At 34.9% G+C, this 26,911-nt stretch overlaps 1 protein-coding gene across 1 annotated transcript; it reads left to right on the plus strand.

Moving 5' to 3' along the window:
• The first annotated feature begins 1,435 nt into the window (after positions 1-1,435).
• On the plus strand, positions 1,436-1,963 carry LOC141665796 (uncharacterized). The gene has a single exon (XM_074471777.1). It carries the CDS (start codon positions 1,436-1,438, stop codon positions 1,961-1,963), a length of 528 nt encoding a protein of 175 aa, XP_074327878.1.
• The last annotated feature ends 24,948 nt before the right edge of the window (positions 1,964-26,911 follow it).

The following is a 26,911-nucleotide window of genomic DNA, read 5'->3' on the forward strand; positions in this document are numbered from 1 at the left end:
TTCTCTGATTATAACAGAATATCACTACTGAGTACAATTACAAATTATTCTAAAATTCTTCTAGTTCATGTTTCAATTCAAGCCAGGAATCTACTTTATGAAAAGCAGAAGGCATCTACTTTATGAAAAACAGAAGGCATCTACTTTATAAAAAATATAAGGCATCTACTTTATGAAAAGTAGAAAGCATCTACTTTATGAATTATTAGAAGACGACTAGTCTTGTAATAGAATCTCTTCCTTACTCTATAAAAGGAGAGCTAAGTTTTAGGAAAGAGCATCTTGCATTCTTACAACGAAGACACTTTCTTAATTCAAGAGAAAACCTGTAATGTATTGTGAGTAGTAACCCCAACGGGGTTTTAAGCTATGTATTATGTAAAGGTTTGAGAAATAAATAATATTTGCCTATTTTGACAATACTTATGAAATGTTCCGCGTTTTGGTATCAGAGCCTTGTTGTTTATTTAATTCTTCAGTATCAAAGTTTGATTATATCCTAGAGGGAGTAAGTCATAGCGAAGTACCGTTTAGGCAGGTGGCCGTTGAGGGAAGAAGCAGGTGCATCCTTGGAGTAATCAACATCAGGATAACTACAGAATTGAATAAATTCTCAGGATTATATCTTACAAAGACTCAGGTATATCAAAATTAGGTATTATATTATTGAACCTTACTGCAAATACAAATGCTTAGAACTCTGTATTTTTAATAAGTGTTAAATCTTTTTAAATCTTCTCATTTCATGAGTACCAATAATCATCCGTGGTTAGTAAATATATCTGGAAATGCCATGATTTCCATGAATAACCTTCAATACTTAGAACACCTTTTACAGGTTTCTAGAAAGATTGTCAATAACAAAGACAATAGGAAGATCAGATTTCTTATTTGGGATCTAGAAGAATTCAAAACTGAACAAGTTCGATTCTATAATAAGTATTCTATGCAAATAGAAACAGAGATATCTTCTCTTAAAAGAATTCTCAGTTATGATCTTATTAAGAATCCGTAAATGAGTTTTTTAACAGAAAAACTTCCTGAGGAAACTCAAGATGAAAACAATTTGGAAATCGAGTTTTCAGAGAAGGAAAAAGGTTTTCAAGCAAGCTTTTTGATAAAGCAAGAATTTTTTTCTAAAATCAAAAGAAGCAGACTCGGTCTAAGAAAAGAAAAAATATTTAACATTCGTATGTTAAATTGTTTTAAAAGAAAAAACCATATCTTTTATTATATCTCTACCAAAGAAATGCATATAGATATAAAAGATACTACAGGTTTAGTTTATCTGCCTTTAATCACTAAGGAAGAGATAAGCAAAAATTTGTTGAAAATAGACTCTAAGATAAGATCTACCATCAGTGTAGTTCACCTAGGTGCTATAAATTTTTTTCTTAAAGCAGAATTTCAAGAAGGAATAGATTCTCCTATTAAAATGGCTTTAATAGATAATAGAATCAATGACCGAAGAGATTGTATTTTAGGTGCTACTAGAGGTAATTTAGCATACCAAAAATTCATGTTTACTGTCTATCCTAAATTTGGTTTTAGATTAGAAACTAAAAATATTGATCATATATTATCTTTCATGCATGCCTTTGAGAGACATAATCTGATGAATGCGGGTGATAAAGTATTTAGCTTAACTTATGTTGTTGCTTATGCTTTAACCAATAGTCATCATAACATCTACTATAAGAAAAATGAATATATTGAATTAGACGATGTATTCTCAGAAATAGGATCTGTAGAAGAAAAGCAATTTTCAGATATCAGTCCTTTAGATAATTCTTGGGCAATTGATATTGCAAAGAATAAGCCAATTCTAGGACAAAAACCTAGAATGAGTTTTAGAGGAAGAACCTTAGAGGTTGGTGAATCTTCTAATACCTCTAGTAAAGAATTACTTCATAGCATGTCTGGAAGAGTTGATGATTTATGTCAGAAACTGGATCATCTGTAGTCGTTCTAAATACTAATATGCACCCGCATATTTATAAAAAAGGAAAAAATTTAGAGTTTAAGAAATTAAATGAAGGAATAGACCTTGAACCAAGGAAGTACGTCTTCAGTGGTGTTGTAGGAAGTAATAGCCTTAACACTATTGTTTCTTCAACGAATAATCTTAACCAGATTACAGGAAGATGTTTACTAGGAATCTATAACTTACTGTCCTACTTCGAACTAAGTAAAGATCCCCGTGAAATTTTTTCAAAATCATCTAGTATCTTCAACGTATATTCTACTTCTTTGAAAGGGGGGAGTGTGGAAATAGAAATTCTAAGAGACATAAAAAGCTCTTAGTAAAACAGAACGCTAATATTGAAAAATTAGAAGTTCAGTTGTCACGGCTTAGAAACACTAAGTATGATAATGAAGTTATTGACTGCAAGTTCAATGAAATCATAGAATACCTTAAGAAAATCTTAGGATGAGCATTAAGGAGAAATCCTTAGGTTGCTTAAAATTCAGCATGCTAATCATGTTACAGATAACATTGAGGCAGCAGCCGCAAAGATCATTACTGAATTAAAAGCAACAATTCAAGAATGTCCTTGCAACCATAAAATCCTTGAAACCCTCAAAGAAAGGCAGAAGAAAGGAAAAGAAATCATCACAACAGATGAAGATCCAGAGCACAAATCAAGGATCTAGAAATATAGTTATCCCAGCTATAGTGTCGGTAACGAAGAGCTAGGAACTGGGAAAAATCCTGGAAGTCTGACATGGCCATTCGGTGTTGATAAAAAATCAACATGAATTACATAAAAATAGTAGAAAAATTCTTCTGGGATAACATAGAAGAAGAAGAATTGCAGGTTAATGATGACAACTATAAGGTCCTCGAACAAGCAATCAGGTTAATGGAATTAGATGATGAATCTAAAGCCAACCAAGAAATAGAAGACAATAATGAATTAAATTTTTTATTTGGTTTTAATGATTACATCATTCTTAACACAATTGAAAGTTTCAGCTCTGAAGAACAGGAAGACCTTCAAGAAACAGAAGTTGATAGTTCTGAAGATGAGGAAATAGAAAACCTCTGGATGAACACTCATCAAACTTCAGCACCTCCTTCACCAAAAAGAGAATCAGGAGAAATATCAGGTACAAAGAAACCTGAAGGAAGCAGAAAAAGGAAAGGTAATTTCTATCCTTTTAATAATTCTGAGGCTAAAGAAAATTCTAATATTTTTGGTAATAATATCTTAAATATTTACGGAAAGCCAAATAGGAAAGAGCTCATAGACGCTTGGGCAAAAGAAATTAGTCTTATTATTCAGACTAATAAAGACGCTTATGATGATCAAAACACAGTTTTATTATTGATCGAACATAAGACTTTAGGTGTCATTAATAATTTTATTAAAAACACCACTTGGGAACCAGTCATGAGTCCCGTTACAGCCTTTGAAAATGTATTAGATGGTATTTATACAATGTTCTTAGGAATTAATCAAGCTTCTGATAAACTGCAGGAGTTATTAAGGATAAAAGAAAAAGCAAGAACTAGGATCACTAATATACAGCTTTGCGATATATGATTCTTAGATCAATTTTTCTGTGATTATGAAAAATATCTATACCAATTAGATGATCAAGCGGAATATGTGAAGTATGTAAAATACTATCTCCTCAAAATTCCACTGGTAGGATTAAAAGCTCTAGAAAGATTTAATCTAGAAGCTACTGGTCCAACAGAGTATAGTTTAGCCTATGCTCAAAGAATTGTTAAAGAGGAAATCTCAAAAATTTGCGATTTAACAAAGAAATAAAAGCAGTTGAAATCTTTTAGCAAACAGTGTTGTGAAAAGATTATTGAAAAACCATTTGAGTATGGATGTAGGAAATCTTCTTACAAGAAGCCCTACAGGAAGAAGTCTTATACACATAAGACTACTTACAAGTTTATCAAGAAGAAAAAGCCTTATAAACCAGGTAAGTACTTCAAGAAAAAATTGTCCAAGAAATTTTCTAATGACAAGTTAAAGTTTTGCCCAAAAGCCAAGAAAAATTGCAGGTGTTGGATTTGTAATGAAGAAGGACATTATGAAAATGAATGCCCTAATAGAAAGAAGCATGAAGACAAGGTCCAAATACTAGAACAAGTTTATTCTTTAGGATATATTCCTATTGAAGACCCTTATGAAGATACTCAAGAAGTATATTCAATTGCAGAACTGGACCCTGGACCAATAGAGTCAGATTCTAATGAATCAACATCCTTAGAATCCGACTGAAGAAGAAGAAGTGATGACCAACATCACTAATCTAAACTCTATTTATATCTCAGGTAAATTAAAATTTACAGGATATAAACAGATTGAATTACATTGTTATGTTGATACAGGTTCCAGCCTTTGCATAACAAGTAAGCATTTTATTCCACCAGAATATTGGATTAACGCAGAAAGACCTATACAAGCTAAAATTGCTAATGGCAGCACCATTACAATCAACAAGGTATGTAAAGACCTTAATATACTAATAGCAGGTGAAATATTTCATATTCCTACTGTTTACCCACATGAAGCTGGAATAGATTTTTTAATTGGTAATAATTTTTGCCAATTATATGAACCATTCACCCAGTATACAAAAAATGATTATACTAACCCTTTCAGGTCAAGAAGTATATATCAGAAAAATAACAACAACTAGTAAAGTTGGAGTTCCAGGTTTTCTAGAATCAATGAAAAAGAATTCTAAAACCAAAAAACCTGATGCTATTAATATCAACACTAATAAAAATTTTCTTTTACAGAGGGGGAATGATGTTATTAGAAGATTCAAAGAATTAAATGATTGTAAAAATTTAATTCTTGATATAGAAAAGAAGACTATAATCGAAGGATTATTAGACTCTGTCTGCTCAGAAAATCCATTGGATCCTACAAAGACCAAGAAATTGATGAAAGCAGCAATCAAGCTCAGAGATCCTAAAACTGTAATCAAGGTTCGACCTATGAAGTACATCCCACAAGATTGTAAAGAATTTGGCATACAAATTCAAGAGCTTCTGGATATGAAGATCATCATACCCAGTAAATCACCTCATATTTCTCCAACATTTCTTGTAGAGAATGAAGCTAAGAAGAGAAGAGGGAAGAAAAAAATGGTAGTCAACTATAAAGCAATCAATGAGGCTACAATAGGAGACAGCCATAACCTACCAAATAAGGATGAACTTCTCACCCTTATCCGAGGTAAGAAAATGTTCAGTTCATTAGACTGTAAATCTGGTTTTTGGCAGGTATTGCTTGACGAAGAATCACAGTTACTGGCAGCATTTACATGTCCCCAAGGACATTACCAATGGATCGTGGTGCCATTCGGTCTTAAACAGGCTCCTTCCATTTTTTAAAGACACATGCAGGATGCATTCAGGTCATTTGAATCATTTTGTTGCATTTATGTTGATGATATCCTAATCTTTAGTGATAATGAACATGATCATTTAAGGCATTTAGCAGCAGTTCTAAAGAGATGTCAACATCTTGGCATAATTTTATCCAAGAAGAAAGCACAACTTTTTAAAATAAAGATTAATTTCTTAGGATTAGAATTTGATCAAGGAACGCCTGTCCTCAAGCTCATATTCTGGAACATATTAATAAATTTCCGAACAAACTTGAAGACAAAAAATAGTTGCAAAGGTTTTTAGGTATATTAACTTATGCATCTGATTATATTCAAAAACTTGCAGCCATTTGTGCACCTTTACAGGTTAAGCTCAAGAAAGATATTCCATGTGAATGGAAAGATTCAGACACTGATTACATTTGTAAGGTAAAAAAGAATCTCAAGGGTTTTCCAAAACTCTATCATCCGGAGCCGGACGACAAGCTTATCATTGAGACAGACGCTTCAGGCGAATACTGGGGAGGAGTTCTCAAAGCAGTTAATTCTGATAAAGAATTAATATGTAGATATGCTTCAGGAAGCTTTAAAGACGCCGAGAAAAATAGGCAAATAATTCTTTCTCAAACCCTTACATAATACATAGCTTAAAACCCCGTTGGGGTTACTACTCACAATACATTACAGGTTCTCTCTTGAATTAAGAAAGTGTCTTCATTGTAAGAATACAAGATGCTCTTTCCTAAAACTTAGCTCTCCTTTTATAGAGTAAGGAAAAGATTTTATTACAAGACTAGTCGTCTTCTAATAATTCATAAAGTAGATGCTTTCTACTTTTCATAAAGTAGATGCCTTATATTTTTCATAAAGTAGATGCCTTCTGCTTTTCATAAAGTAGATGCCTTCTGCTGGAATGGAAAGGACCAGGTATGCAAATGGAAAGGAAATTTTCCTAAAATTTCAAAGTAGCATCATCTCCTGGAATGAAAAAGACGAGGCTATATACCCGATTATCTTAATCCAGCTCGGAATTAATAAGGAAAATGATTATAGTCCAAGTCAGGCTAGTCCATGTTCAGTCGAGAAGCAAGATTTGCAAGAATTGGTTGTTCAGAAATTGATCATAATAGCAGAAAAGCTATTTGCGATCAACGAAGAGGCACACATCAAAGTTAATTACTGCTCCATTAATTGCTTAATGACCTCCCACTTCCATCAAAAGATTAGTACTGAAGATCTTAACAAGATTCTTATCTTCAGAAGACCATTTTTTTATGGAAAGATTGACGACATCCATTCAGACAGACTGTGCAATCGATTAAGGAAAATCGTGCCAAAGTCTGGGTACATGTTCAATTGTCTCATCTGCTCTCACAAGCCAGAAGATAATGACAAAGCTAGCTCCAACAAAAATAAAATGGAGGACCCCTCCACTTCAGCAGAAGATAAAGGATTTTTGCCTAAAGCAGGAATACTGCTCAAAGCAAAACCGGGACAACGTTTTTAATGGAGCATCTTATCTTTTTGAAAAAAAGGTAAGGAATCTACTTTATGAAAAGCAGAAGGCATCTACTTTATGAAAAGCAGAAGACATCTACTTTATGAAAAATATAAGGCATCTACTTTATGAAAAGTAGAAAGCATCTACTTTATGAATTATTAGAAGATGACTAGTCTTGTAATAAAATCTCTTCCTTACTCTATAAAAGGAGAGCTAAGTTTTAGGAAAGAGCATCTTGTATTCTTACAACGAAGACACTTTCTTAATTCAAGAGAGAACCTGTAATGTATTGTGAGTAGTAACCCCAACGGGGTTTTAAGCTATGTATTATGTAAGGGTTTGAAAAAGAATTATTTGCCTATTTTTCTCGGCATCTTTAAAGCTTCCTGAAGCATATCTACATATTAATTCTTTATCAGAATTAACTGCTTTGAGAACTCCTCCCCAGTATTCGCCTGAAGCGTCTGTCTCAATGATAAGCTTGTCATCCGGCTCTGGATGATAGAGTTTTGGAAAACCCTTGAGATTCTTTTTTACCTTACAAATGTAATCAGTGTCTGAATCTTTCCATTCCCATGGAATATCTTTCTTGAGCTTAACCTGCAAAGGTGCACAAATGGCTGCAAGTTTTGGAATATAATCAGATGCATAAGTTAATATACCTAAAAACCTTTGCAACTATTTTTTGTCTTCAAGTTTGTTCGAAAATTTATTAATATGTTCCAGAATATGAGCTTGAGGACAGTGCGTTCCTTGATCAATTTCAAATCCTAAGAAATTAATCTTTGTTTTAAAAAAGTGGTGCTTTCTTCTTGGATAAAATTATGCCAAGATGTTGACATCTCTTTAGAACTGCTGCTAAATGCCTTAAATGATCATGTTCATTATCACTAAAGATTAGGATATCATCAACATAAACGCAATAAAATGATTCAAATAACCTGAATGCATCCTGCATGTGTCTTTGAAAAATGGAAGGAGCCTGTTTAAGACCGAATGGCACCACGATCCATTGGTAATGTCCTTGGGGACATGTAAATGCTGTCAGTAACTGTGATTCTTCGTCTAGCAATACCTGCCAAAAACCAGATTTACAGTCTAATGAACTGAACATTTTCTTACCTCGGATAAGGGTGAAAAGTTCATCCTTATTTGGTAGGTTATGGCTGTCTCCTATTGTAGCCTCATTAATTGCTTTATAGTTGACTACCATTCTTTTCTTCCCTCTTCTCTTTTCAGCTTCATTTTTTACAAGAAATGCTGGAGACATATGAGGTGATTTACTGGGTATGATGATCTTCATATCCAGAAGCTCTTGAATTTATAATCCAAATTCTTTACGATCTTGTGGCCTGTACTTCATAGGTCGAACCTTGATTACAGTTTTGGGATCTCTGAGTTTGATTGCTGCTTTCATCCATTTCTTGGTCTTTGTAGGATCCAGTGGATTTTCTGAGCAGACGGAGTCTAATAATCCTTCGGTTATAGTCTTCTTTTCTATATCAAGAATTAAATTTTTACAATCATTTAATTCTTTGAATCTTCTAATAACATCATTCCCCTTCTGTAAAAGAAAAATTTTATTAGTGCTGATATTAATATCATCGGGTTTTTTGGTTTTAGAATTCTTTTTCATTGATTCTAGAAAACCTGGAACTCCAACTTTACGAGCTGTTGTTATTTTTCTGATATATACTTCTTGACCTGAAAGGGTTAGTATAATCATTTTTGTATACTGAGTGAATGGTTCATATAATTGGCAAAAATTATTACCAATTAAAAAATCTATTTCAACTTCCTGTTGGTAAACAGTAGGAATATGAAATATTTCACCTGCTATTAATATATTAAGGTCTTTACATACCTTGCTGATTGTAATGGTGCTCCCATTAGCAATTTTAGCTTGTATAGGTCTTTCTGTGTTAATCCAATGTTCTGGTGGAATAACATGCTTACTTGTTATGCAAAGGCTGGAGCCTGTATCACCATAACAATGTAATTCAATCTGTTTATATCCTGTAAATTTTAATTTACCTGAGATATAAATAGAGTTTGGATTAGTGATGTTGGTCATCACTTCTTCTTCTTCAGTCGGATTCTGAGAATGTTGATTCATTAGAATCTGACTCTATTGGTCCAGGGTCCAGTTCTTCAATTGAATATACTTCTTGAGTATCTTCATAAGGGCCTTCAATAGGAATATATCCTAAAGAATAAACTTGTTCTAGTATTTGGACCTTGCCGTCATGCTTCTTTCTATTAGGGCATTCATTTGCATAATGTCCTTCTTCGTTACAGATCCAACACCTGCAATTTTTCTTGCCTTTTGGGCAAAACATTTTCTTGTCATTAGAAAATTTCTTGGACGATTTTTTCTTGAAGTACTTACCTGGTTTATAAGGCTTTTTCTTCTTGATAAACTTGTAAGTAGTCTTATGTTTATAAGACTTCTTCCTGTGGGGCTTCTTGTAAGAAGATTTCCTACATCCATACTCAAATGTGTTAGGTCACACACATTGTAGAAGGGGGTTGAATACAGTGTTTAGCACAATCAAATCGAATTAAAGAACACAAGTAACAGAAAATAAACTTTATTCAATATAATAAACTCTATTACAATATGGAACTGTCCTCTCTCAGTGATGAACAAATATCACGAGAGCTGCTAGGGTTACAATGAATATTATTCTCGATAATGATAACACTTATAGTGTAAACCCTATGTCTGTGTTTATATACTACACAGTTACAAGATAATCTCTAATTGATATGGAATATAATTCTGCTTCCTAAAATATATCAATCAGTTATCTTTTCTTCCAAGTATTCTATTCTTCATAAAATTCCTTCTTCATGCATATCTTTTCTTGCGTTTGTCTTGATCTTCTTTCCTTTCAATCAGCCGCCTTCCTTATTTGAAAGTCCCCTTAAGTCCTGATATTATCTCCTGATAAATATCTCCTGATAACTTAAGTTCTGACAACTTAAGTTCTGACTTCAGTATAAGTGTTGATTTCTAGTTAAGTACTGATTTATCCTGTTTAAGTAAGATCTGAAAACTAAACACAAATCATATTAAACATGACATTATCAAATATATCTAACAATCTCCCCCAACTTGTAAATTAACATAATATACAATTTTAACAGATATTTGATGATGTTAAAAATATTAAGTACAAATGCATGAGAATTTGACTAGATAACTACAACTTACAGTCCTTAAAGCTTTACCATCTTTAACTTCTGATAACAACTTCAGTCTGTATACACATCAAAATTTGAGCAGTTGTAGATCTTGACTTGGCTTCAATTATTGATCTCTTTGATGTCAGGAGTTGTTCTGAGATAGTTCTTTAACAAACATCTCTCAGCATATTTAAGTTCATCAATCATCCTCCTTTTAGCATTCTTTAATTCAACTGTATCTTCACCAATTTGAAAGATAGCAGCCCTGAGATCATTTATTTTAGCTTTTCTTATGTCCTGATCTAGTCTGATCAAATATGCCTTGTCAGACTCAAGATTGAATTCCACAGCCTTATAACCCAGAAAGGTAGTTATAATCTTAGCAGAGTTAGGCTTCATCTCGACAATATCACCCTTGCGATCTCTGTACTTGGGACAGTATGTGCTGTCAGACTTTACATAATAAAGCTTCTTTTGTGTCTGAATTTGAGTCTTCAAATAATTTGCAGCACTTTCTGTTAATCCGTTCTTCACTTGAAGTAGGAATAGAACATGTTCTAGTTCCTCAAAATACTTCAGTGGTATAACATTCTCCCTAATATGGTATACCCTTCCATCTGTCATAAAATATAACAAGATGTGTTCTTTCAAGAAGGTATGGTAAACCATCTGTACAGATTCAAGTCGATTCAATCTTTCAGGAGTTGTTCCAACACCTGGTTCACTTAAGGAAGCTGGATCATTGGTTGTGTTCTGTACTCTTCTTTCATCAGCACTACCCAATCCAGATTTATCTCTTGCTTCCTTTCCTGTAACAACTCTTGCTTCAAAACCACTTGCTGCAGCCTTCAAAGGTTGAGTCTGTTTAGCTTTGGTGAATCCTGGTAGGAGTAACTTTGAGGATTTAACATGAGCAATGTCAGAGGTTTCCTTTTCCTTATTTTTTGATATCAAGCCATCTTGAGCTATGTTAGAGGTTGCTTGCTTCAGTGTCATATCAGAACTTACTATATCTTGACTCTGAACAACTTGAGCCATTTTAGAGGTTGTTTGAGAAATCTTCTTTGAAATCAGAGTAAGATTAGCATCTTCAACAGTTATCTCTTCATCCATAGCAGACACATAAACCTTTACAGGTTCTCCAACTTTTTCTTTGCCCTTGGACCTTGGATCTATCTCCATTTGTGATTTGGCCTTAGTTGTCTCAGGATTTATCCTTTCTTTTATCACAATGCCTTTAGCCTTAGGAATTTTATTTTCAACAACAAAAGCTTCAGATTTGGAGTTGACTTTTTCTAACTTAAGTCTAGCTTCTTCTTCCTTTAGACTCTCAAAGTCCATTCCTGGATTTTCTTTCAGAAATAACTGTCTTGAAATTTCCTCATCAAGTTCTAGATGTTCATCAGAACTTATCCTTTTACTAGTATCAGAAGTTATTCTTCTCCCAGTATCAGAACTTGTTCTTTGACTTGTAGTTCCAGTTCTACTTGATGAAAGACCTTTACCTTGACCATGACCTCCACCCATTCCAGAGTTTCCCCGGTCATCTTTCCCATCATCCTTTCCCTTCAGTGTCTTAAGAGGTTTGCATTTGGACTTAATTACTTTCTCCCCCTTTTTGACATCAGCAGGTAAGAAAAGAGAGACAAGCAATTCCACTGAGGATTGGATCTCATTGAGTTGAGATTGGTGAGAAGCTTGATTCTTGAAAATTTCATCAATCTGAGTCTGTTGCTTCTCTTGGGTTTTCTCAATGTTGGCAATTCTGTCAAAGGTAGGTTGGAAAAACCTTTTCTTTTCAAGTTTCAGATTCATATATTGATGGATCAGGTTTTCTTGAATTTTATTCACCTTGTCATGAGTTATTGAGTGTTGACCTTGAAGGTGTCTTGTACTCAATGCAGTAACTCTCAGCTGTGCCTTGAAATCATCATTTATCAGCATTTCATCAACTTTTGCAAGATGCTCAGCAAGAATCTTTTCAGAAGCAACAAAACTACCTGTGTTCCACTCCTTAGTCCACTCCTGTCCTCTAGGAGTTTCATTCCGAGGTACTGGTGCTTCCCCTGTAACAAACTTCTTGACTATCTCATCTTTATGAACAGTTTGTTGAGTTGCATGTTCTGATGGACCAGCTACATCAGCATCTACATTTGTAGCAACAACTTCACCAGTAACTTCATCATTAGCAGCATCAGAACTTATAGAATCAACATCATCAGCATCCTCTGATAAAAGAATAGTATGAGAGGCTATGGAGGCTTCAACATCATCCTCTAAGTGCTGATCTCCAACTAAGTTCTGATCAACAGCCATATTTTGATGCTCACCTAACATCTGATCTTCAGTATCTAGATGCAGAGAAGGTGTTGTAGGTAATTCTGGATTGAAATCAGCATCAAGAAGTGGTGTTGTTGGTGGAGCGATGTGAGTAGGTGGAGCTTCTAAGTACAAAACCTGAGGCACTTCCAAGTTATGGATGTCAATTTCATCACTTGGCCCCTGGTTATCAGTATGTACTGGAGATACTGGAGGTGTGGGAATATGAGTTGTTTCTGGCTCATGAAGTGGAGAGTGATGAGTTGCATGAAGGTTTGGATCAGCACTTGGAGAATTATTAGCTTCAACAGGGTCTTGTGAGATCAGAGATTCCTGGTCCCCTTCCTTAGCTGTTGCTTCCATTCCTTTACCAGAATCTGCAGGCCTTTTAGCTAATGTTTTAATTCTTTTAGCTTTTGAGGAGACTATAGGAGCTACATCACCAGAATTTAGCTTTCTAAGCCTTTTTAGGGGCCTAGAACTCCCAATTCCAGTATCCTTCTGAGAAGAGACCTTCTCAGCTTCTACAATAACAGGTTATGATATTGGAACCTGTTCCTCAGTTGTTTTCTCAAATCAACAGAATTTAATCAAAACCTTCATCACAACATAAAATTAAAATTCGATGAAGTAAAGATTAATAAATTGCAATTAAACATGCACAATCACATAATTTGAGAAACAAAGAACAAATCTTGCAATTTAAAGAAAATTTCATTAATATATCAGATGATTACATTCGATGAAATTTATCAATTACATGCAAAAATTACAAGATAGTCCTAGTCTACGATTCCTAACATCTACAGCCTTAGTCCTAGTCTAAGAAGACCTAACGACTAACTCCTTCTGCTGCTGACGAAGAGCACTGCAAGACGGATGATCTGTCCTTGATGACAGAGAGCTTCTCTCCTTTCCTCTTCCAACCTACTAAGATGAAGGTGATACTCCATTGATAAGAACAAGAGTTCTGTGTGAACCTCTTGTGGAACTGAGTTCCAGAGCTCGTCAGGAATGGCGGTGACATGCCACTCCTGTTTCCGTTCATCACAACTCAACTCGATGTGAAAAGTTTCATAGTTCAGGAACATGTTGAAACGGGCCATTTTTGTTGGTATGAATAAAAAGAGAGTGAGTTTGTGAGAAAATGAAAGATGTTTTGGCTGGAATGAATGGTTGGTTTAAATAGCCAATAGAATACCAAGGGACGCGAGGACGGGTTAAAAATTACAAGTAAAAATAATGACCCCTCGACTCCCTAGAATGATGTGTAATAATAACAGTTAGTAAAAGATCTAAAGCCAGAGTTAATGGGCACGGGATATAATAATAATAACTGTGCGCATGCATTTTTTCAAGACATACACGCTAACCACTAACCCATAATGATTATGACTATTTTATCACACATTAACCAATATTCTGTAAAAATATTATCGTTCAAGTAATGACAAAAAATAAACCAAGTAAATAAATACTGTCACGTCTGCATCAAAACTTGATTATTATCAGGATTTTAAAGTCATCAGAATATGGCTCCTCAACTCGAAAAGGGAATATTTTATTCCTGTAATTCTTCACACAATTACTGATATGGTTTCATCAGAATTTAATCATCAGAATTTCCATCAGAACTTGTCCTCAGAATTTATGCATCTGACACTTAAACCGTTCATCTAAAATAACATTTATCACCACAGTAATTTTCATCATTCACATGGAGGGTATGTGTGTGCAATAAGCTAAATATCAGATAAAGATTAAAGTCTGATTCACTTCAGTACATCTTAGAAATAAGACATAACTAAGAACTTTGCTCAAAATCTGCATTATTCTGAAGTCTACTATAGAATAAGTTCATGCATGAGTCCACCTCAACTGTTTTATGCTCATTTTATGCATCTTTTAAAATTCCTTTTTATAGTGGCTTCTCAGTGTGGGTGAGCCACGACTGCTTATCAGAATTTATGCTATTATCAGAGTATTTCTCCAGTAATCATAGAGTGTGAAAAGTCACCAAGAAAATTTTATTTGCTTTTCTGATGCATATTACTTAATACCAGCAATGCACTTGGGTCTTCCCTTCCATATTTTTACTCTAGATCTCAAAGGAGTACCTGATTTTTCTTTTCTTTTCTTTTCTTTTTCTTTTGATAAGTGAGGCTTATCAACACTTAGTACATTCACCAGATTTACTAACATCAGAACTTAACAGATAAGAAGCACTATTCTAGTTTTTGACTTAGTAACAAGATACACAAGGTAAACTTTAACTAAGCTCAATATCGGAATTTGCTTGTGTTAAAAGATTTCCACATAAACAATTACTTCAAACATGGGATCTTTAGTATATTAAAGACCACTAGTTCAGCATCTAGCACAATTATCCTCATTGGATTGAATAGTCACAGAAACATGCATATCACTATCAGAGTTTAGAAATTCACATCAGACAGCAATCAACACTTAAGCAAATTTCATATTAAGCACAGAATACACAAAGATAGTAATATCTGTAAATACTGATCATTAAGTCTGATGTAACAGAACATAAACTAAGCAGATTTAGAGAAAGAACCTGAAACCATTCCAAGTTCATTTACCAATCTTGTAAAAGTAGCTTCACACAGTGGTTTTGTGAAGATATCTGCTAGTTGTTGATCTGTTGGAACAAAATGCAATTCCACTGTACCTTCATCCACATGTTCCCTTATGAAGTGGTACCTAATGCTGATGTGCTTTGTCATTGAGTGTTGAACTGGATTACCTGTCATAGCAATAGCACTTTGATTATCACAGTAAATAGGGATTTTAAAATATGTTAACCCATAATCCAGTAACTGATTCTTTATCCAAAGAATCTGTGCACAACAGCTTCCTGTAGCAATGTACTCTGCTTCTGCAGTTGATGTGAAAATTGACTTTTGTTTCTTTCTAAACCAAGAAACTAATCTACCTCCAAGAAATTGGCAGCTTCCATTTGTGCTTTTCCTGTCAATTTTGCATCCTGAAAAATCTGCATCCGAGTAACCTATTAGCTTAAAGTCTGATTCTCTAGGATACCACAATCCTAGATCAGCTGTACCCTTAAGGTATTTGAAAATTCTTTTCACAGCTGTTAAGTGAGGTTCTCTTGGATCTGCTTGAAATCTTGCACAAAGACAGGTAGCATACATGATATCAGGTCTACTTGCAGTAAGATAGAGTAGTGAGCCAATCATACCTCTGTAATCAGTAATATCTACTGATGTACCGGTATCCTTATCCAAATTTATTGCAATGGCCATGTGAGTAGATGCACTTGAATATTCTTGCATTCCAAATTTCTTCAGTAAATTTCTGGTGTACTTGGATTGACAAATAAAAGAGCCTTCTTCATTCTGCTTGACTTGAAGGCCCAGAAAATAGCTAAGTTCCCCCGTTATACTCATTTGATATCTTGACTGCATCAGTTTGGCAAACTTCTTGCAAAGTCTTTCATTTGTAGAACCAAAAATGATTCATCAACAAATATTTACACCAAAAGTAAGTCCTTTCCATGGTTAAGGTAGAACAGTGTTTTGTCAATAGTTCTTCTGTTAAGTCCACTTTCTAGAAGAAACTGAGCTAAAGTCTCATACCATGCTCTTGGAGCTTGCTTAAGGCCATAAAGTGCTTTATCAAGCCTGTAGACATGATTTGGAAGTTTGGAATCTACAAACCCTGGAGGTTGTTCAACATATACTTCCTCTTCCAATTCTCCATTGAGAAAAGCACTTTTCACATCCATTTGAAAGACTGTAAACTTTTTGTGAGCAACATAAGACAAAAATATCCTTATGGCTTCCAATCTAGCAACTGGTGCAAATGTTTTATCATAATCAATTCCCTCCTGTTGAGAATATCCTTTTGCAACCAGCCTTGCTTTATTCCTTGTAATTATGCCATCACTATCAGTTTTGTTTCTGAACACCCACTTTGTACCGACAACAGATCTGTTCTTTGGTCTTGGCACTAGGGTCCAGACTTTATTTCTTTCAAATTCATTTAACTCTTCCTGCATTGCTTGCACCCAATCAGCATCTTGAAGAGCTTCTTCCACTTTCTTTGGTTCAGTCTGAGAAAGAAAAGAATTATAGAGACATTCATTTGATGTAGCTGTTCTAGTTCTGACACCTGCATCAGGATTTCCAATAATTAAGTCAGGTGTATGTGATTTAGTCCACTTCCTTGCAGATGGAAGATTTTCTCTAGAACTGGATGCTCCCCCATGATCCATGCTGTCTCCATCAATATTTTCTGATGCTCCCCCTGAAATTATGCTCTCTGAGTTGGATCCTTCAGAATTTGAGTTTTCAGAATTATCAGAACTTGGCTCATCAGAACTTGATGAATCAGAACTTGAAGATCCAGTTGAAGGTTCTGATGCTTCTTGAGATATGGTTGTATCTTCTGTATGCTCCCACTGCACAGGTGCATCTTCCTTTGGCGTAGTCACCACAGTTTCAATAACATCAGAGTTTAATCCATTAGAGTTTACATTATCAGGATTTAGACTGTCAGGATATAGACTGTCAGGATTTACAGAATCAGAATTTAAAACTTTATTTTCAAATCTCAGATGATCATGATCATTGAAATCTTCAAGTCCAGTAATCTTCTTATCATCAAAAGAGACATTGATAGATTCAATGACAACCCTTGTTCTTAAATTGTAGACTCTGAAGGCTTTTGTGGAAAGTGGATATCCAACAAAAATTCCTACATCAGCTTTTAGATCAAATTTGGATAGTTGTTCAGGATGAGTCTTAAGAACAAAACACTTGCATCCGAATACATGAAAATACTTCAGATTTGGTTTCTTTTTCTTCACGATCTCATATGGTGTCTTTCCATGCTTGTTAATGAGTGTTGCATTCTGAGTAAAACAAGCAGTCTGCACAGCTTCAGCCCAAAAATAGGTTGGTAGCTTTACATATGGTGTCTTTCCATGCTTATTAATGAGTGTTACATTCTGAGTAAAACAAGCAGTCTGCACAGCTTCAGCCCAAAAATAGGTTGGTAGCTTTACTTCATCAAGCATAGTTCGTGCAACTTCAATAAGAGTTCTATTCTTTCTTTCAACAACTCCATTTTGTTGTGGAGTTCCAGGAGCAGAAAATTCCTGCTTTATTCCATGGTCTTTGCAGAACTCTTCCATGATCAAATTCTTGAACTCAGTGCCATTATCACTTCTTATGATCTTCACAGAATCTTTAACCAATTTATCCAGTTGCTTGACATGATCAATCAAAATAGATGTAGTTTCACTTTTTGTGTGCAAGAAATACACCCATGTGTATCTGGTGAACTCATCCACTATGACCATAACATATTTCTTCTTTGCAATAGACATGACATTCACTGGACCAAATAGATCAACATGTAATAGGTGATAAGGCTCAAGAATTGATGATTCAGTCTTGCTCTTGAATGAAGATTTTCTTTGTTTTGCCTTCTGACATGAATCACAAAGGACATCAGGAGCAAATACTGATTTTGGCAATCCTCTCACAAGATCTTTCTTGACTAGTTCATTTATATTATTGAAATTTAAATGAGAGAGTTTCTTGTGCCAATTCCAGCTTTCTTCAATTGATGCTCTACTCAACAGACAGATTGCATAACCATCAGTACTTGTTGAAAGCTTGGCTTCATAAATGTTACCATGCATGTATCCTTTCAGAACAACTTTGCATGTAGATTTGCTTACAACTTTACAGTGTTCTTCAAAGAAATCCACATGATAACCTCTGTCACAGATTTGACTAACACTGAGCATATTGTGTTTAAGTCCTGAGACCAGAGCTACTTTCTCAATGATGACATTCCCATGATTGATATTGCCATATCCCAGTGTTTTTCCAATGTTGCCATCTCCATAAGAAACAATTGGGCCAGCTTTCTCCACAAAGTCTGATAGCAGGGCTTTATTTCCAGTCATATGTCCTGAGCATCCACTGTCCAGAACTAGGATGTTTTTCCTGTTACCCTGCAATCACAAAGACCACTAATGATTAGTTTTAAGGACCCAGACTTGCTTGGATACTTAACAAATTCTGAGTTATTCTGCCAGAGTTATTCCAAGTCCTGATAATCTCTCTTTCCTTTTCTAACTCAGTTTTTAGAGATTCATTCATTTTAAGTACTTCATCACTAACATAGAAAGCATCATCTCTATCTTTCTGAGTTTGATGGAACATGACTAAATCTTTTTCTAAATAATCATTTCTCTTTTTATAAGAAAGATTGTCAGAAGTTAATCTTTCACATGTTAAAGTTTGATCTCTATAAATAATAAACATGGTTTTAAGATATCTTATCAACTCATTAATATCATCAGTATGAAAGGCATAAGTAGTTTGAGGTACCTTTAACTCAGCAGCATCAGAACTGCTATCAGCATTTGCCATCAAGGCATAGTTCTCCTCACTTTCAGAATCTGAAGTGTCTGTCCAGCTTTTCTTCTTTGTGACAAGAGCCTTGCCTTTGTCACTCTTCACTTTCTTGCAATCAGGAGATATGTGGCCTTTCTCACCACAGTTATAGCATTTGACATTTGTGTAATCTCCTCTGTCAGACTTTCCTCCTTTGCATTCAGATTTTCTGAAACTCTTCTTATCAGAACTTGCACCTTTCCTGAAAAACTTCTTTCCCTTTCTGAATTTCCTGTATGCAATCCTTGTGATTCCTTTAACCATAAGAGCTCACAGCTTCATCATCTCTTCATCAACATCCATCTCAGGCAAGCTTTCAGTTTCTGAGTCATCATTACTATCAGAACTTGATGACTCAGTATCGGACTTTGTGATGAGAGCTTTTCCCTTGCCGTTCCTTGAGGTAGATGCTTTGGGAGATTCCTTGTAACACCCCCAGATCCGGGGTCGGGGATCCGGGTTGTCACGGTCTTTCTTTCCACAATATCACTTCACTTAATTAATAATAAATAACCTCATGCTGTGACCCCACCCTAACACACACCACAACCCGTTATAGTCTCAGAGATGAAATTGAAATAAGTACAAGTCTTTGAATCCACAATTTAAAAGTTATTACAACCCAAAATGATTACTTGATAAATTTACAGTTAATTGCCATTATCTGCCACAAGTTATAATTATACATAATTGATTCTCAAAAGTAGATGGTCTGATCTACAATAGATCTACCTCTGCAGCTATAGCAGCTACAACATCAACGGGAAGACGCGGGACGCTTCCCACGCGCTTGCGCTGGGTCTGCTGGAGTCTGGCCATCTTTCCTAACTGTTGTTGTGTGATGAAGAAATAAAGCAAGGGTGAGCAGCAAGCCCACCAAAATAATATGTATAATGATTTACAATATATGAGCCTACTCATAATACTCATGAAAGTCTTGGTCAAAAGAAATGAACCAAGTTTGATATCTTAATGCGATGAAGTCGCAAAATATTCAGTATATATACATATATACTTTTCAAAATATTGGAAGTCCTCTTCCATGCATAATATACACAAAATCCCAGTGTATAACTGTATATATAAAAAAAATATCGTTGCAAGGTGATCTCATACATCTAACCTTGTCTCAACGTTTTTCTGAAAATCTTTGTCATTCATAAGACAATTATTAACTAGATATAAGTTTAAAAGATGAGGTTACCAAATACCCCAATATACTTATATCTTTCCCAATACTACTTGAACTACCACCGTTCAAGTTATAATCAGTTTCAAAAGTTCATCACCTAGATGAGACTACAAGACAAGATTTGAATAGATTCAATCTTTGAAATATTATTGAATGAAAAAGTTATGAGATACTTTATTTAGTCCCGATATATATATATCCACATATATATATCTCTAAAACATTTCCTGGAACCTCTGTTATGTAAAGTATGAACAGAGTTGCAATATCCAATGAATTTGGAAGGAAAAGAAAACCTTTGGCATAAACCAGATATCTTGCTGATCAGGCAAAGATACCCATAAGTAACCTTTTCTACTAGTAGATGGACGAATTCCCCACTGGTCATCACCCTGGTCATAATTAGGACCTTATGCTGGACTGCCACTCAGCCACTTATGCATTTGATGGACTCCCACTGAGCCACTTACACTATCATGGACGCCCACTGAGCCCATGTTGCTTATGCCGACTCAATAGATGGACTTACTTCCCGAACGTTGGGTAAGTAATCAATATGTTTTCTCAAAACAGCAACCTCGTTGCGAATGTAAAATACACCACTGAGCCGGATCCCTCAAGTTTTGAACGAGTATTTAAATCCCCTTAAAAAGGAAGATCTTAAATATAAAATGAGTTTTGGGATCCGCTCTAACTTTTAAAAATCATTTTGAAGACTCGAAAACACTTTAAAGAGTGTTTGGAGTAAAGCTGATTTAATGAAGTAAATCAGTCCTCAGAATATTTAGAAAATGACTGAATATTATTATTTAAATAATATTTCCATAAAGAATAATCTTTTATAAAAATAATTGAAGTAGAAGTATTTAAATTTATACTTGAAACGAGTATTAAATAACCAAAGATATACTTATATAAAAGTATTATCTTTATTTGAATAACCGAAAATAAGTTTGATTATTTACACCTTATTCTTTAATAAAATAAAGAATATATTTCAGCAAATAATCGGAGTCATAGATCCTCAAATGAATATTCAAATAATATTCAATAAATAAAACAGGCTGAGTCATAAGCCCTCGAATGAATATTCAAAATAATATTCAACAAATAAATAAGCTGAGTCATAAGCCCTCGAATGAATATTCGAAATAATATTCATTAAATAATAAGCTGAGTCATAATACCTCGAATGAATATTATAAATAATATTCATTAAATAAAATAAAGGAGTCATACATCCTCAAATGAATATCCAAGTAATATTCAATAAATAATATAAAGGAGTCATAAGTCCTCGAATGAATATTCAAGATAATATTCATTTAATATAAAGGAGTCATACGCCTTCGAATAATATTCGAAATAATATTCAATAATAAAATAAAGTTAAAGTTATCGAGTAAACCTTATTCGATTAATAGTTTTAAAAACTATATCCATATATATATATATAAATAAATATATATATATATAATATACTCGGGAACATCGACTCCCGGTTTAGAAATATGTTCACCTTTTATCCCCTATACTAAGGGTATACACAACTACTTGCTTATTTCTAGCATAGGTATTATGCAACTATAAGCATTGAAATCAACAGATAGATAACCAGATTACGAAACAGACATGCATATATACCATATTAGCATGCTCCAATATATCGCAAAATTTGCTAAATAACCAATATGCATTTATCGCAAGATCATGCATATACAAATGTATACATCACAACAACAGTATAACGGATAGAATACTTGCCTGAGCGACTGGGGGTTACGAATGGCTCGGGACGAGTCTGGTAACCTATAAGCAACAAGTAAGTTGGAATTAAACCAAAGTCACTTGTAAATCTATACTTTAACTAACTTAGACTCTAACGCTCGTTTTGCGCTCACTGATTCGCTTAAGTCACTCGGGTACCCTCGGCTCCACTATTTTTAATAATTTAACCTTTACGAGTTTTAAAGCGATTCCTTCGCGAGTGTCTTACCAACTGCCTAACACACTTACCATAAATGTTTCATACATTAATTAACCCTTTTTGGTCTTTAACCTACATTTCAAAGTAAGGCGAGGGAAAAAGTTTCGTTCGCGAAACGCCGTTACTTGAAACGGTCGTTTCTCCTAAACCGTGCATCGGAATCGAACGTACTACATATCAAAACGAAGCTCGTAACATGAGCTATCTAAACATGGCAGTGGTCATAATCTAGCAGGGGGTTCTCGGGTCCTAATGCTATGCACAAAAACAGTCCAAAGAAAATCGGACGTTACGACGGCTATGTTTACGCGATTACCAATATTTATACCACTCTAATTCTTTACCAATTCACTACAAACCACCCAACCATCATCAATACATCAAACACAACTTATATCAAGGCAAAGTCAGTCCATAATCTCAAGGTTTTCCAACTTATTCAACCGCAAACATGATCTACTAACCATAACTTAAGATTCATTAACCATTAACCAAGATTCATATCCAAAATCACCACAAATCCAACCAAACTATCTAACATACATGGATCTTGCTATACATACATGGATATTTCTATATATACATTAATCCATCCATGAACTCATCAAAACTCAAAGTTCAAACTATAAGTTAAAGGTGAAAGTTGTTTATACCTCCTTGAAGCTTCCTAACACAACCCAGGAGCTTTGAATGCCTAAAAGAACCTTGATCCTTGCTTGTATAACCTTAATCTTTCATAAAAATTCAAGAAAACTAAAGTTACTTCTTGAAGGTTACTATTCACCATCTTCTTCCTTGATTTATTGGAAGAGATTGTGAAGGAATTAGGAGCTTAAACTTATAGCATATCCATATCTATGTACAAGGAAGCTTAGATAATTACCTTGTGATTTAACAATGCTTGGAACTTGATTTTTGAAATTCTTGCCCTTGAAAAAGATGAAAAGCCGAGAGCAAGATGATGAGAATGAAATGATTTTGTGTTTTTTGATTTGTTTGGCTTAGCTTGGTTGCTTTTTGTTTTGTTTTTGGTTAATTACCTTAATAACCTTATATTTGTGTGGTTATAAACCAACCACACCTCCTCCTTCCCTATGTCATGCTTACATCACATTGCTATGTCATCCTCCCTTCCTTGTCCTCTTCTCATTGGTTGGGTGACATCACTTCCTCTAATCCATTTGCTTAACTTCCTAATTGTTTGCCTAATGACCGCTGATCTGTTATACGGTTCGCTTAACTTTCGTTTTCGTTTATCGTTTGAGGGATCATACCCGGGATCTTATTACTTAGGTTCCCTTAACTTTTCTCAATATATTATATTCCTTTTATGATCCTCTCCTATAATCCTTTAATTTAAATCCTTTTTATCCTGTTACCTTATACTCAATTCTCTCCGTATCTAGTGGATTTCCGGGAAAAACCAAAGTGTTCGGAATTGGATTCTGACGATCTTTACATACACTTATATACTTCATAGAGTACTAATAATATCCCATAAGATCAATAACAGAACCCCTACATAGCGTGGCATGAACAGTTTTCTCATTCAGCAAAAACACTATTCATAAGGGTTTCAAAAATTTCCAAAAATTGGGGTTATTACAGTCTCCCCTCCTTAAAAGGATTCCGTCCCGGAATCAAATTGAAAATAAATAGGGATACTCTCTTAGCATTGCACTTTCTAACTCTCGAGTCAATTTTCCCACATTGTGGTTCTACCATCAAACTCTGCCTAGTTTGATAATCCTTCTCCTAAGCACTTGTTCCTTTTCACTCTATAACCCTTTCTGGTTGCTCCATATAGGTTACGTCGGGTTGCATATCTATGCGCTCATATGCCTCTATTTATCTGGCATCTGAATTACACTTCCTTAACATTGATACATGAAACACGTTACGACCTGCTACATGTTCGGGGTTAGGGCTAGCTCATATGCTAACTTCCCAAACGTCTTAATATATCCAAGGGTCCAACAAATTGTAGACTTAGCTTTCCTTTCTTTCCGAACCTCATCAATCCTTTTTCAAGGGTTTCCAAGGGGATACCTATAACATTACTAGGCCCCCTATTTCATACTCTTTATCCTTTTGTGTCAAATCAACATACTTATCATGTCCATCTTGGGCTACTACCAGCCGTCCTCTGATTAGATCTATCATATCCTTGGTCCTTTGGACTACTGCGGGTCCGAGCATCTTGCGCTCTACAACTCCATCCTAACGTAAGGGAGATCGACATTGTCTTCCCTCAAGGATCTCATAAGGCGACATCTTGATAATGACATATGATCTATTGTCGTAAGATAACTCAATCCGCATTAAGTGATCATTCCAAATTCTTTCAAGTCTATTGCATGGAATTTTATCACAGCTTCTAGCACTATAGCTTTGGCGTCTCAATACCCATTCTTTTCCAGTTCGTAATCGCTACTACCTTCCGTTCCTAATATTATACCGGTTACACTTTTGCTCACTAGCGTTCTATAACCTTTTAATAACCACGTCAACCTTAGTATCACGAATGTGTTCCCATTCCGCATACTACCACCACTTTATTACTCCTTTTTCAGTTGTTTCTATTTTCCAAAATTTGATCAATCAAATAGAAGTAAAGGAATTTGTTGAGAGATCACTATGATCATGAACACTTGTTATATCGCATAGTTAGTACAGAAGGTGGCCAGCCTTTAGTACTTGACAAGCAATTAAACAACATGTGGTATCCTACTAGGCTTCTATCACAAAGATAGATAGTCATTCGGCAATACCTCCCCTTCTGGAAGGGTTGTTCTTCTCAGATTACATGAAATGAAAAGAAGAGAAAAGAACGAACTGAAGAGAATTGTATATATAAAAAAAATATATATATATATACTGCCACAAAATATCTGGCTTGGAACCTACCTCTGAATTATAGAGGTTTGTCATAGGAGAACAAAACATATATGTATTTATATCAACATCAAGTATTATAGCATCGCATTTCACGTGCTTAAATATTTTCGTTATCCCGTCCATCATTCTATGGACCCATGCTCTTCCTCGAGCTTATACACAATTACCTTTGAAACTCCCTCGACATCGAAAATCGAATCTGGGATCTCATTCTAGACATCATCGTTACTCGAATTCTATACTTGCATCGCAACCTTCCTCGTATAATGATACGACTCTCTATTGATAAGAAAGAATAATAATTCACTATGTAGATACTCTACTTAATTAGTCTATTAATGATGACTTATATACTACCACGACCCGATTAGTGGTACTCAATCTCAACACCCATTCCAATACAACTCTCACGGTTGTAATCAGCTCAATACTCGCAGAATCATTGCTGCCTCACTATGGTCCACCACTGACCTACTGTCGTCATTCATTTTCCATGAAGTCTTAATAGCTAACCATACGGAGTCCATACAGGTCGTATCTAATTCTCCTAAGGAGTTAACATAACCACCAATCACAATTCATGAAGAACACTCGTGATCCTGACATACATACATGACATGAAGCAAATAAAAGTGCAGAAGAGTTTCAATCGAAGCAACGATAGCAGGTTAATACCATTCTTAATCATACGCCCTAAATAGAAGAATTAACTCAAAGGTTCATCTAGTCCTTTTTGAAACACGGTTCTGGCTTATCTCAAGATAGGACCTTATAAGATAGATAGCCCGTTCATGGCGATTACACGAATTAAACCTTTATCAACTACTATTACGGTTGGGTATTGCACAGTCATCAGGAGGAATGTCAATCTTCCAAACCATAATATAACCTTCACATTTTTAACCATCAACACTGTATTCTTTTGGCACACGCGCCTATAATTATCCACTTACCTTTAAAGTGTCGGCCACCTCTTTGGCCTTTCCTGATAGTAAAATTTCCTTACAGTCAATGTCACATTAACCACCTCCAAATAAATTTCTACCTTATTTCAATCACTGCTTATGTGAAGATGTTTTCCTTAAAATCTGATAAGTAAAAAAAAATATCACCATTTTTCCATAAGTTATTGCCTCAGTCTTTAGAGGTTAATCACTGTCACGACTTACTCTCAATCATACTTAGAACATCTTTTATCTTAAGTCCTAATTGCCCTGAACAATTTCGACCATTACTGGTTCGATCCATACTTTCTCGTGGTGTAACACGTGCCCCACTTGGCATCACTATAATTACGACACATTTCCTTTATCAACATTTCTATTCTTGAGAATTTTGAATATTACCTTTCTCCTTGTAAAACCTCTAAGGTTATCCTTGAATCGTTCCTCCTGTATTCCCTAGATACAGGGCATATCAAAATACCGTTTACTAATACCAGAATCATTGTCTATATACTTCTGAAAAATTTCTCCACTGATCCTTAAAGGTTGTTATTACCTTAATCCTTTCCAATTCATACTGTCAAAACTCACACTATCCCTATTAAGGGTGAAATTCCAACCTTTATGCATTCCCCGAGGATTCATTTTAAGTTACCGATGTTCTATCCTTAATTCCACCTTTAAAAGGTACATGCATCCTTCCATGGATAAATCAAGTCATATATCCCTGATAAGGGTATCTTATTCAATCATTCCCATCTCGATAGTATATGCCTAACTTCATAATAGCATCCTTATTCAAATTGAGGTCAATCCATATGGCCTTCAAAAGATAACAATGGTCATCTGCTTTTCTTTCCTGATTTGGTAATGATAACATGGATGTTCTGGAAGATATTGGTCATGTTCAACGTGAACTTCTTTTTAATAATTCCTTATTTACTTTTGCTGTTTATCTCAACAGTCATCTCAATGTTGGGATATCTCTCATACCTGGCGTCTCCCTTTCTGGGTATCAAGCCACCGGTCTTACACTTCACATTCTTGAAGGTCACTTCCTTC

Source organism: Apium graveolens, chromosome 6 (genome assembly GCF_009905375.1).
Source record: "Apium graveolens cultivar Ventura chromosome 6, ASM990537v1, whole genome shotgun sequence".
In the NCBI taxonomy this organism is placed as follows: Eukaryota; Viridiplantae; Streptophyta; class Magnoliopsida; order Apiales; family Apiaceae; genus Apium; species Apium graveolens.